Here is a 13,775-nt window from a genome sequence, read left to right on the forward strand (position 1 = left end):
CTCCAACTTATCTTCCGGCAGCTTCCCATTTTGCAGATAATCCAGTATAGGATTCATCCATGAGTCTTGGGGTACATCAATCATTATCATTTCAGCTCATTGTTTTGTGCTCAGGATAGCAAAGAACTCTATTGGTATGGCTCCCAAAACTTTCGCATCTCGGACAGTCACCAGGCGGGCTAGTGCATCTACATGAGAGTTTTGAGATCGGAGAATCTGAAGTATCTCACACTTCTCGAAGGCAGCTAGGAACTTGCATACTTTCTACAAGTATGCTGCCATTTTCGTACCCCTGGCTTGATATTTGCCCTTATCTGATTAACAACGAGCTGATAATCGCTGAAAATTACCAATGCCTCAACTCGTACTTCCTTTGCTAAGCGAAGTCTTACCAACAGTACCTCGTACTCAGCTTCATTATTGGTGGCTAAAAAATCGAATCTCAAGGCACAGAGGATCCTGTGGCCCTCGGGGCTTATCAACATGACCCCGGCTCTAGCTCCCTGCTCACTTGATGATCCATCAACGTATAGCTCCCATGATGGTCTTCCCAAGCATTCAACTTCCTTTTCAATTGGCCCAATGAATTCAGCAATGAAGTCTGCCAAAGCTTGCCCCTTTATAGATATCCTTGGTTTATACCCTATATCTAATTGGGCGAGCTCAAAAACCCACTTTAGTAAGCGACCCGAGGTGTCTAGCTTCTACAAGATCTACCTCAGTAGGTACTTGGTTAGGACTTCAATCTGATGAGCTTGAAAATAATGCCGTAGCTTCCTTGATGCCATTACCAGGCAATAGGTAAGCTTTTCCATCAGGGAATAGGGCACATTTGTCAATTGCCTTAGAAATGAATCAACTCAAGGCAGAGACTTAGCCGTTAAGGCTTTACACCTCTTTTTTCTGTACGGGCGATCTCATGTCAACCAAGGCCCTTATTTTCTCCAGATTGGCCTCAATGCCTCTATTATTTACCATAAATCCCAAAAAATTTCCAGAGGCTACCCCAAAGGCACACTTAAGCGGATTAAGCTTCATTTTATAGCTTCTGAGGACCTTAAACATCTCTCCCAAATCAGAAACATGATCAACTATCCGTTCTGACTTTACCAGCATGTCGTCAACGTAGACCTCAATGGTCTTGCCGATCAGTGCTTCAAACATCATATTCACCAACCTCTGATAGGTTGCACCAGTATTCTTCAACCCGAAAGGCATTATCTTTTAACAATAAAAACCCCAGTCGATAATAAATGAGGTGTGATCCTCGTCACCGGGGTTCATGGGTGTAATACCCCATGTTGCAAAGTGTTAAGGAAGTTCAAGGAACTGAAAATCAATTTGAAAATTTAGTTAACTAATTTTTTAATCGACCAGAGGGAGTACCCTAGACCCTAGATGATTAAGGAAAATGGAATAGTAAGGACGAGTGATTCGAGTTATGATTTTAGGCATCAAAAGAATTTGGATCGGAAACAGTTTCCAGTGTAGCTATCAATCAGGTTGAGAAAATCGAATGATAGTAAGGGATGTAATACTCGAGGTTTTTTAGATTCAGATACTTGAGGAAATATGATATTTTAAGGGATTGTGGATGTTTGGAGACAAAAGTTCAATTTTTGAGCCAGGGGCAAAATCGTAATTTTTGAGGTTTGGGTAAAAGTGTAATTTACCTAAAAATTAGGGGCATTAACGTAATTAGTCCATCTTTCAGGGACTAAAATGCAATTAAAAATTAGTCCGGGGACCATGTTGAAAAGGGTCTAAGTGCAATTATCTAAAAGTTCGGGCCAAAGTGTAATTATTGAAACCTTTTTACTAGGGGCATTTGGGAGATTCAGAAAAAGTCTCATAAATGACTTTAGAGATAAGGATGAAGTATCATGATAACGTTAGAGATAAAATGAAGGCTCATGATGACTTTAAGGATAAGATTTGATTGGATAAGATAAGATTTGGATAAAATTTGACTTGATATGATTTGATTTGGATAAAGATTTGATTCGAATATCAATGATTATATAATATCTTGAAATATTTAGAATGATTGCAGAATATCTTAGAATATTTGGTAATGATTATATAATATCTTAGAAGATTTAGAATATTTGGTAATGATTATATAATATATTGGAAGATTTAGAATGATTGCAGAATATCTTAGAATATTTGGTAATGATTATATAATATCTTGGAAGATTTAGAATGATTGCAGAATATCTTAGAATATTTGGTAATGATTATATAATATCTTGGAAGATTTAGAATGATTGCAGAATATTTTAGAATATTTGGTAATGATTATAGAATATCTTGGAAGATTTACAATGATTGCAGAAGATCTTTAGAAGATTTGGAATGATTATAAAAGATTTTGGAAGATTTGAAATGATTGCAGAATATATGTTTATTGGTGGCTAAGTTTCCAAAACCTATAAATAGGGGTTCATAATCAAAGGTTTCTCATTCAAAATTGTGAGAAGTTCGTGCTAGACAAGAGTGCTTCGGGTTTAGTGGATAGAAGGATTTTTAAGCATACACGAAGCATCACAAGCGCAAAGCACTTGGGCAGCACGTGAGGACGTGTAAGGAGGTGGTTTGGTTAAAAGACTTGAGGAGTTGCACGAAAATTGAGATTGGGCACAAGATTCGAAGTGTTCTGAGTTTCGTTCAAGGTGAATGTTCGCCCCCAAAACTTGATTTATTGTGCTCGTTCTATCTGAACATGTGGAGATTTCATGCAAAATGGTTTTGTGCATTAAAACGGTAATCGGTGACAGTTGATTTTATGAGGGAGGTTCGTCCCTAAACGTTTTGAACTTGTGCATTGCATTTTATAAATGTTGTTTATATGATGCATTAAATTGTGAAATGTGGCATTGTCTTGAGTTTTGTGTGTACGTATGGAATGTCAGCCTCGGATGTTGTCTGGATAGTGTAGCCATAATTCTCCAAGGGCGTGACGGAATAATAGGGGTATCTGATACTGGTGTGCATGTCAGGATAGCCGCCTTGGTTTTCGTGCCAGACCGTTTGGTCAGGGAAGTTGCACTAGGACGACTGGGTGGTCCATACAATGTTGTTCATGTGAGATATCAGCCTAGGATGTTGTCTGGATAGTGTAGCGGTAATTCTCCCAGGGCGTGACGGAATAATAGGGGTATCTGATGCTGGTGAGCATGTCAAGATAGCCGCCTTGATTTTTGTGCCAGGCCGTTTGGCCAGGGAAGTTACATTAGGATGACTAGGTGGTCCATGTGAAATTTTGGAGTTGGGATTGTATGGTAGTTCCTGGATGCTTAAAGTGGGAACGTATTCTGGTGAGATGCATTGGCAGCCCCATTTAAGCTAAAATCGCGTCGTGTAGTCGTGTCGTCGAGTCGGTATGGTGGCATAGCTTTTAGAGAAATTGCTCTTTTCCCATGATAGGGTTAAGCACGTGGGATTCTCTTGAGCTAAGGCTTACCGGGTGTATTGGTTTATTTCATGTCTTGCATTCATTCATGAAAAATGTGATTTTGAACTCTCACTTAGATGATTCATCATCTAATTTGGACTATGTCCCTGGAATATTCAAACGTTCCAAGTGAAGGCAGCAATGCAAAAGAAAAGGGGATTGCCAAGGAATGACGGCGATTGATGGATAGTTTACTTTATGTCATTTTCAGCTATGTTGTTTATTTTGAAAACATCATGTAAACGTTGGCTCAGCTTTATATTATAAATAAAGTGGTTTTAGTTATGACCTGTTAAGGTTTCGATCTAGCTTCCGCATTTGTGTTGGTGAACCTGTCTTAGTTATTGATGGTTCATAGTTGATATACTGAGAAGGTGTAACAAGATCTTTGGGGAACGGTTTATGTTGAGTTTATGTTGTTTGTTGGAAAAAAAATATATCCCCAGAATCTTATGTTACGTAACGCCCTCTCGGGAATTGGGGTGTTACAATGGGGATCTAGTTATAGCCCGAATAAGCATCCATAAAGCTAATGAGTTGGTGACCGGCGGTTACATTCACGAGCTAATCGATCCTGGGGAGAGGAAAGTTGTCATTTGGGCAAGCCTTGTTCAGGTCGATGAAGTCGACATAAGTCCTCCACTTCCCATTTTTCTTCTTAACTAAGACTGGGTTAGCCACCCAGACCGAGTAATGAGCCTCCCTAATGAACTCAATAGCCAAGTGCTTGTTTACTTCTTCTTTAAGAGCGACGTAATGCTTATGAGTCATCGGTCTCATTTTCTAGTGTACTGGCTTATAGCTAGTGTCTACATTAAGCCTGTGCGACATGACCTCTGGGGCTATCCTTACCATATCCTCATGATTTCATGAAAACACATCAAGGTTAGCTTTGAGGAAATTAGTGAGTTGGGACTTTACCTTGGGAGCCAGATTCCTCCCCAACTTAAGGCATATTTCTTCATCCACCTCGCTGACTGGGATATCCTCGAGCTCTTCCATTGGGGCGGTGGCCCTGTCACAGTCCACTCGCGGGGGTCCAGATCGTGGCTAACACCCCTCTGGCTAGCAGGTCATGGGTCACTTCTTGTAATGACATTCACTTTCTTCCCTTTGGCCCCCATTTTTACAGCATCTTCATAGCAGTGCGTTGCAAGGTGCTGCTCACCTTGTACACACCCTACTCCATTGGGGGTCAGGAACTTTACTATGAGCGACCTGATCAAGGTGACTAGATCCAAATCATTCATTGCCGGTCTCCCGTGCACGACGTTATATGTCGAAGAGCAGTCTACTATAAGGAATTCAGTCAATGCGGTGGCCTGGTAATCTGCATCTCCAATGGTAAAAGGGAGACTAATCCGTCCAATAGGGACCACCATATCACCTGTGAACCCATATAGTGGCTCTGGGGATAAGCTCAACTGCTCTGGTCCCAATCCCATTTGATCAAAGCAAACTCTGTACATTACATTCACCAAGCTGCCTGTATCCACCATTATCCTTCACACTTTGGCATTACCGATCCGGGCATGAATAACGAGGGCCTCATTGTGTGGCCAATGGACATCTCTAGCCTCTTCCTCCGAGAAAGTGATCTCCTCTGTCATCCCCTTAGCTCATTTCGTGGGTGTGGCCTGCTCGTTTAACCCTGTCAACAAGATATGGTTGGCCTCACGCACGTACCTTTCATGGGACCTATGGGCTATGTTGCACAAAAATGGAAACGAGAAACGTTTTCGATAGGAAACGGAAACTTGGAAACGGACATTCTTCTAAAAAAATAGGCATAAATAAGGCCCAAAACTAGAATAGGAAATGTTTCGAAAACGAGGAAACGGCTCCTATGAGGTGTTTCCGTGCAACATAGCCTGTGGGAAGTCCTGGCGAGGTGGGGTCCACCATGAATTGTGTAGATCATTCGAAAGGTCGGTGAGCTCTTATCATCGGGAGGAGACGGCTGCTGTGCTAGACTGTTGGTTACTGGGTCGACTAATTGGTAAGTCGCACCATATAGTCCCTCAACCGACCTCTTCTGATTAGATCCTAGATAGCATCCCTCAAAACCTAGCACTCGGAGGTGTTATGACCCGCCTCGTTATGGTATGCACATAATTTCTCCTTATTTCTGAATTTGTTATGAGTTCTTATCAGGTTGGGCTTTCTGAATTCCTCCATGTTTCTCTCCATAACAAAGATCCTCTCTTGGGGATCAAACAGGGCCTAATAGTTGCCGAAGCAACCTAATCGCGAAGATCGCTTTTTCCTCTCCACCTTGCGAGCTCGCTTGGAGACCTGGTTGTTCAAGCGTTCTCCCCGAGCTTCCCTTCCATTGTCTCCATTATTTCTTTTCTTGTTCTGGTTGGAGCCCCCAGCCTCTTCTTTCTGTCTAGTGGGCTTCTTTGAGCCAAAAGCCTCTTTCTACCAGATCTCCTTGGTAGCTCTCTCATAGAATTCCCCCAAATCTTTAACAAGGGTCTTGTAAATTCTCTCATAGAGCTTCCCATCTTTGCAGAGGCCTACAGAGATTATAGTCAAAACTCTTTCATCAGAAGGATCTTCGATATTGCTCACCTCGTGCTTAAACCTAGCAATGTAGTCCTTCAAGGATTCATTTGTCCTCTAGAACACTGTAATAAGGTGATATGGCGGGGCGAGCTACCTTCTCAATGCCCTATATTGATTGAGAAATCTCCGTTGGCACTCCTCCCAATTGTCGATGCTGCGAGGCGAAAGACCCCTGAACCAGGCGCAGGGAATATCACCCAAGGTCGCTAGGAAGACATGACATTTGACCAGCCAGCTGGTGGTCTACAAATCCATCTGGACATTAAACACATCTAGGTAGTCATAGGGGTCACTGTCCCCATTATATTGCGGCATGCTCAAGACTTTGAACCTACAAGGGAGAGGTTTGAGTTCAACTTCTCTAGTGAATGGTGTCATGTCCCCACGGCCATTATTCTGGCCACGGACCCCTTGTTGCCCCTCCAGTTGTCGAACTCTTTAACACAACTCCTCAATGGTAGAGTTCAAGTCCGCAAATCGCTGGCCCTGCGATCTCCCGCTTCTTTCCCGTTCTAGGGAACAATGATTCGAGGGTGGATAATTATCTCCGATATCTTCCTCGCCTAGTGGAGGTCTCTCTTCCCTCAGATGATGAATCCTACTGGGTGAAGGGATTTCAGGTGGTCTCTGGATAGCCTACGCTTGAGCTTGGGTCAGGGTCATGACCGCGTCAACAAGCTACTTAACTGTATTCTCCAACGCCTCCTAGCGTTTCTACCAGGCTTAGATCATCTCCATCCCGGCAGTCGAAGTGACGGGTTGAACAGGAGCTCATGGGGCTTCAATCGGCGGTGGAACGGGGACACCTATTGCCAAAGCAACAGGTCCTTCAACAGACGGAACATCTAGCAGTTGACCGCGATGATTTTCTAGCAAATAGGCCACCGCATCAAAGCTTCATGTGTTTCTTCCTCTTGCCATGGCTAGCGATTAGAGTGGGTCCTTCCTCTAGCACAAAAATGTCAACATTTAGAATTAGCCGACCTTGATTCTTAGGCCCGCAATGAGGTATTAAGCGCAAATGCAAAGAAGAGGAAACAAAATAGAACGAACACATGGAGTTTTTATGTGGTTCGGCTAGAACGATGACTACTCCATGACTGTTCTCTAGTTATTCCGACAGAGTAACAGTATGTCATTCTTCTTGTGTCATTTTACAATGGTATTTTTTACCCTTATTTATAGTGAGGGGTGTTTACAATTGCATAAAATATAAAGGTATATAGATGATATTATGGAGGACAATATGTTCTTATCATCTCTGTAAAACTGGGAGTGGGCTCCCCATTGTCAGGGATTTGGGATGCCTCAAATAAAGTAGATGGGTCCCTGCCTCCGGTTGTTTCGCAATCTTGTTGTTATGCGAGCTGAATAATTTGACCAGCGAGTTGAACGGTTAGACCAGTGAGCTAGAAGTATCACTGGGAGCTCGTTGGGTATATCGCTGAGAGCTCGTTGGAAGTATTGCTGGAAGATTGCTAGGAGCTCACTTGGTTCCGCGATCTGAGCTCGGGTTTCAGTGATGTGTGAGCTTACTCTGACACGCTCAGCTTAAGCCTACTAGGCTTGAAGCGATTAGGCCGGCCCACTGGGTCAAGTCCATCCCATAAGAGTAGTCCGAGAAATACCCATAACAGATTATTTTTCAGTCTATATTATATTTATTTTTTATATTTTAAGTTATGAAATATTTTAAATGGTCATATTAACTCTTTCTTCTTATACATTTTATTAAAGGGTACTTAAAATATTTTTATTTTATTAAAAAACATTTAAAATATTTTTATAATCTAAATTGTAAAAAATAAGTTCGCTCGAAGTAATTTTATTCTAATTAAATACATTTTTAGATATTAAAAAAAGGGGAGAAAACAATAATAATACAAAAGGAGCCGGATCTCGGACGCCGGCGTCTTGTGGAGGATCCGACCCAATAGGGTCGGATCGGATCGGATGAAAAGGAAGGGGAATCCCTGAGTCTTCCCCCCTAATTCAGGCATACATTTCACTCTCTCTACTTCAAGAGAACGGACTGCGACCTGCCATTTCCGGCACGCCACCGCCACCACCGCCTCCGCCTGGGTCTTGCGCCCGTCCCAGGTAATCTCCCTAGAACCATTTTCCCTTAATTTTCCTGGTATGATATGCCCATACACGCTATATATATATATATATATACAGGCGCGCGCGAGTTTTGGAAGAATATCAATTTTTTTAAACTTAGATCTACTAAAATTCTATCCTTAGATCCTTTTGATTTTTGGATATGTGGGTCACTTGGCCAAGGGGAGTCCGATGATCGGTTCCGATCATCGGAATCAGCCGTGGACGGTAGCTGGCGACGCTTTCCCGAAACGCTAGTATTTCCAGAAAATTAATTTTTGGATCTACTAAAATTAGCCGTTGGATTGTTCTCAATTTTGGATGTATGAATCACCTTGGCGGGGGGAATTTGATGACCGGTCCCCATCATTGGAATCAGGGTCTGGCGGTGGTCGACGGCAACTTTTAGGCCGAAACTTAATTTTTAGATCTACAAAAATCCAACCTTTGACCGATTCCATTTTTGGATATGCCAATCACTATGACCGGGGAGTCCGGTGATCGGGTTTGATAACCGGAACAATCGGCCGGCGGCTGCGCTGTTACTGTTTTAGTTACACCAATTTTTTCCAAGGGGCTGTTTGGCTGCACTTTTGGATTTTGGGGTTTATCATTTTAAGACTATGATATTGGGCTTAGTTCTAAGTTGTAAACTGGGCATAATCTTTTAAAATAAAATGGACCTTAAGTTATAAGATTATGAATTAGGCCTTAAATTTATAAAAATATGAATTGACCCTTAAGTTTAGGGTGAGCAAGAAAAAACTAAACCGCTCAAATCACCTAAACCAAACCAACTGTTATTTCACAAAACTAGTGGTCGGTTATGGTTTAAGAATTTTAAGAACTCCCCAAAGTGGTTTGGTTTGGTTTTGTGTTTCAATAAACCTCGAAACTGATTGATCGCCCCAATAAAAAACAAAGTTGTTTAAGGTTTAGATTTTCTACTTAGGCATAAAGCCATGAATTTTAATTGATTCTCTCAGGTGAAGTAACAAAATTACAATAGAAGATTATAGATGTCCGTAATCTTTTTACAAACACTTACTAATATTGATAAATTCCAATACTTTTTAAGAATTTAAGTGTTTTTGTATATTAGCATACTTCTTACACGATTGAATAATTATTAATTGTTTTCATTTCTGCATGTACATTGACAATTAATTGTCTTACATTTCTATATATATTTATGACATGCATGCACATTAATTATAATTATGTTATGGTTCTTAAAATTGCTCAAACCATAAGCTATGGTTTGTGTGGTTTCAAGCATATAGTAGTTTGGTTATGGTTTGGAAGATAGTCAAATTGCCATTAGTGGTTTGGTTTGAAAAACACCTTCCAAACCGCTTGAACTGACCATTGCACACCCTTATTGAAGTTTATAAAACTATGAGTTGGGTCTTAATTTTATATAATTATGAATTAACCCTAAGTTTATAAAATTATAAAGTGGCCCTTAAGTTTCTAAAATTATAAATTGGCCTTTAAGCTTCTAAATCTATGAATTTGTCCCCTATCTCTAAAATACATGACTTACCACCCTTGCCTCATTTTAATGACTTCAACACCATTTTACAAACAATTCATCTTAAAACAGTAAACGTATTTAACTATACATAAGTGAATATACATATATTTACATGTTGGTATAACATATACACGAGGATGGATTAAGTATGAGTACGACCATATGAGTGTTGTGCGTTTACTTGTCATTTACACTAGCATGCAAAGCCTATGCATAACTACATGACCTATATAGTGCGCACTGATGCATAACAACTCTTGGCAAGATACAATGACGTAGCTTGACGAATTCAATAATGCCAGATTCAATTCGTTCGAGGCAAGGTAGGTGTAGGTGATAACTGTTCTAGTGTTGAACACTAGAGCTAGTTAGGCATTTATTAGGACCCACTTTGACCTGTACTCAGCTTCTTCTTCCACCACAAGCTTGATTTCTCTATATACCATTACCAGGAGAGTAGAAAGGCTATGTTATATTTTACTTTATCTTCACATGTATATATTGATGCATCATGTACTCTTTAAATCTGATCATCTTACATGATTTACATATGAACTGTTTAATGTTTCAAATGCTCATGAAATATTTTCATCCTACTAGGAGAGGCACTTGCATTACGAGTATGCACTGATGATACCCCACTGTTTCCTTGTACTAAGTTTACATATATAGATTAGTGTTGGTCACCGGCCTCAGAATTCAGGTCATGACATTATGTTGGAGACCTAGAAATTTTACTTTTTGGTGTTAAATTCATGGATCTCATCATCATATGTGCTACATAAATTTCATTTTTTTTAATTTAGTTGCTATTATTGAGTAGATTATAAATCTAAACTTGAAATTGTGTTAGTTTTCCATCTTTGTAAGTAATATGTGATCTAGTTTTGCTGTTTACTTGCATATCTGTATAAAAATTGTGTGTCGCTTGGATGTGAATTGGTGGTTTCGGTAGCTTTCCCTGGGTGTTGCCCAACGAATTAATACCGGTTAATTTTGATTGCTATAATCAGTGTTATTGCTTTAGGCACATGACTAGTGACAAGGATTTAGTACATCGGGGTCCTCTAAAAATGTGTCTTGGTAGGATATATTTGTGTCAATGATGATATTAGTATTTTTTACACTTCTAAGTCAATTGTTATGGTAACTAGGTATCCAATTAAACAAAGTAAAGTAACATTTCTAGAAGCAAATTTTCCTTTCTTAACTTTTCATATTAAAGTTGCTTGTTTATTATGTTTGACCATTTTGCTTTTAAGTATAACTTTGACAAAGAAATTGGAAAAAGCTTTGGGATGCATTCTGAATGAGCTAGTTCGGGAAAAAAAGTTTACCAATTTTAGGTACAATAGTTCCTTTCTGTATATCACTAGCAGGCTAGCATTTTTTGCTGGCACTGCTTTAAGATTCAATTAAACATCTGACTGGTGGTGCTACAATCCTATATGGCATAGAATTTGAAAGAGCAAATAAGATTGTTTCCATCTGTGTCCGGTAGCTGAAGATCTTAATAATGGGCAACTTGCTTGTACACATGAAATGAATGCTTTGATGTAAGAGACATGTTAATGTTGAGGAAGTTCAAGTATCTTTGCTTGTTGGAATTTGGTGGATATGGTTTATACTTTAAATCTGTTTTTACAGTTGGAATGATTTGGTTGGTTCCTAAATCAAAAAAATTTGTGGTGCCAACAAGATATTTCCCCCTTCCTCAATCAGCCATAAGCGGAGACATTTTCTTTCTTGACTAAAGCAAGCTCGTTGTCATGGAAAGTATGTTGAAATAATTGCTTTTTTTAGCCAAATTTCTGTTAACAAAAAGAACAAATAAATAAATAAAAGAAAAGAGAGAGATAAGATATGCATGAATGTCATGACTGTTTATTTGTCAACTTGAAGAATTCCAAGACAAGCGTGATGGTTAAAGCATATGCACAAGAGCACATTTACAAGCACCCATGGGAGCGAGTTACTTCTGCATCTTGGCGTAAGTTTGCTGACCCTGAGAACAAGCGGATATTGTCCCATATACTTGAAGTGGACACTTTAAACCACAAGGTGGATGTGGAAGTAGGGAAGCTTTACACCACTCGTGCTATCACAATCCACACTCCAGGACCATGGTTCATCCGCCGAATTGTTGGTCAAGAAATCTGCCACTGTGTTGAATCAACAGTTGTTGATGGCCAATCTCGAACAATGCAACTCACCACCCGCAACATCAGTCTTCAGAAGTTTATAGAAGTGGAGGAGAAGATCAGGTATGATCCCCACCCAAATAATCCCAATGGCTGGACAATTTGCAAGCAGGAGACTAGCATACGGATTAAGCCATTATCAAGACTGGCATCGATGGCAGAAAAGATAGAGCAGCGATGTGTTGATAAGTTCCAGCAGAATAGCGCCAAGGGTAGAGAGGTTATGGAGAGGATGTGCAAGTATCTTGAAGCTGAATCTGGTGGAATGTCTCTTTAAAGTTGACTCCATCATGAATTCTTAAGTGCTAGCATATCTAGTGCTTCCCAGCACTTGTAGAGAAGAGAATTAACAGAAGAATCGAAGTGACACCTTCACTTTGGTCTCCAGTATAGGCCTTTTTACTGATTTCTGATCTAAGCATGAATCTCTTGTTGAGACCCGAGATTGTGATGTAATAAATTGTATGCTTGTAGTTGTGTCTTCTGTTGCGTCTACTTTTCATCTCAGTTTAAAAGGATGGCTCTCTGTTTTGGAAGGATAAGTTCTAGTACAAGTTATTGTTCCAAGTGGACCTGATTTACGTTCACTTTTTTTTTTCCATGCAACTTTTATATATATATATATATATATAGAGAGAGAGAGAGAGAGAGAGAGTAATGTTATTTATTTAGATTGGAAATAGATATTTAGTCTATATTGCACCTTTTTATTTTTTAATGAAAATGTGCCAATTAAATTAAAGATTCATTACTGGTATAAATAAATAAATTACTCAAAATATATGTATATATTAACAAATATATTTATTATTATGCTAAATTTTTTCGGAATTATTTTGTACTCCTTTGAATTTTAACTTGAACCAAGAGAGTTGAGTGAGAAAATCAGTTTGAATAAATAGAAGAGAACTTGTGGGACTTGTAACGTTGGTAATGTTTTACATTGAAATTTATTGATAAAATTATTTTTAATTTTTAAAAATGATAAAAGATATTTTTGGAATGACAAAAAATTGCTTGAGCTTTAATCTTGGAGTTTGCTTATATAAAACTAATAGTTGTACACACATGATGCCTGCCCAACTTATATATTTAATGAATAAGATTTTAAATAAAGTTGTATTTGATGATGATTTCAAGTTGTAGACTATTTAATTTTATGAGCAAAAATTAAATAAAATTATTTATATAATTATTTGTTGCTTTCAAAATTATTGAACGGTTTTTTTGGATTATCAAAATTTGACATGGGTTCAAAAATAATAACACCAAATGTGGCGTTTCCTTGTTTGCTTGTGTAATAGAATAGATATTGAATGAATAAGATTTTAAATGAAGATTTATTTGATAGTAATTGGAAGTCGTCATAGCTAGGTTATTTAATTTTATGGACAAAATTTAAATAAAAATAAGATTTAATGTAGTGATAAAAAGTTTATTTTACATTGAAGATTACGGGTTCAAAACTCAATTATTTTGTTTTTAAAGTATATTTTTATATTTTCAAAGTTTGACAGTTTTTAAAATAGTAATGTGTTTGCCTATATAATAGTGTAATACCCCAAGAACCCAGATAAATTAGAATATATCGAGGATAGTGTAAGAAAGGAAACAACACCAGTTGGATACCTTTTGGGCTGTATGTTGGCAAAGAACTCCCAAGTTAAGCGTGCTTGACGTGGGGCAATCCAATGATGGGTGACCCCCTTGGGAAGTTCGCGTAGGCCCATTAGGGTAAGTTGTTCCGGTCCTTCTTATCGCTCGATGTGGGATGTTACAAATTGTATCAGAGTCGACCCCCGAGCCTCTGAGCGCGGTGGTGGGGCAAACCTCAACAAAGAGGCTGAGTCCCGAGGGGGGTATGTGTGTAGGCCCCTATGGGAGGTGCGAGTAGGCACCTTAGGTGAAT

At 39.1% G+C, this 13,775-nt stretch overlaps 1 protein-coding gene across 3 annotated transcripts; it reads left to right on the top strand.

Moving 5' to 3' along the window:
• Positions 1-8,003: 8,003 nt before the first annotated feature.
• Positions 8,004-12,453, top strand: LOC127810610 (uncharacterized). 3 transcript variants are annotated; one of them, XM_052350192.1, is made up of 3 exons: positions 8,005-8,125; positions 11,313-11,441; positions 11,568-12,453. In XM_052350192.1, exon 3 carries the CDS (start codon positions 11,586-11,588, stop codon positions 12,141-12,143), a length of 558 nt encoding a protein of 185 aa, XP_052206152.1. In that variant the 5' UTR covers positions 8,005-8,125; positions 11,313-11,441; positions 11,568-11,585; the 3' UTR covers positions 12,144-12,453. The 3 variants fall into 3 exon arrangements, with proteins under 3 accessions (XP_052206144.1, XP_052206152.1, XP_052206135.1); XM_052350184.1 differs by lacking the exon at positions 11,313-11,441 and having other exon boundaries at positions 8,004-8,125; XM_052350175.1 differs by having other exon boundaries at positions 11,313-12,453.
• The last annotated feature ends 1,322 nt before the right edge of the window (positions 12,454-13,775 follow it).

This window comes from Diospyros lotus, chromosome 1, assembly GCF_014633365.1.
Source record: "Diospyros lotus cultivar Yz01 chromosome 1, ASM1463336v1, whole genome shotgun sequence".
NCBI classification, from domain to species: Eukaryota; Viridiplantae; Streptophyta; class Magnoliopsida; order Ericales; family Ebenaceae; genus Diospyros; species Diospyros lotus.

Coding starts and splice junctions, on each gene's coding strand:
- LOC127810610 (XM_052350175.1), top strand. CDS start 11,529: ATGCATGAATGTCATGACTGTTTATTTGTCAACTTGAAGAATTCCAAG.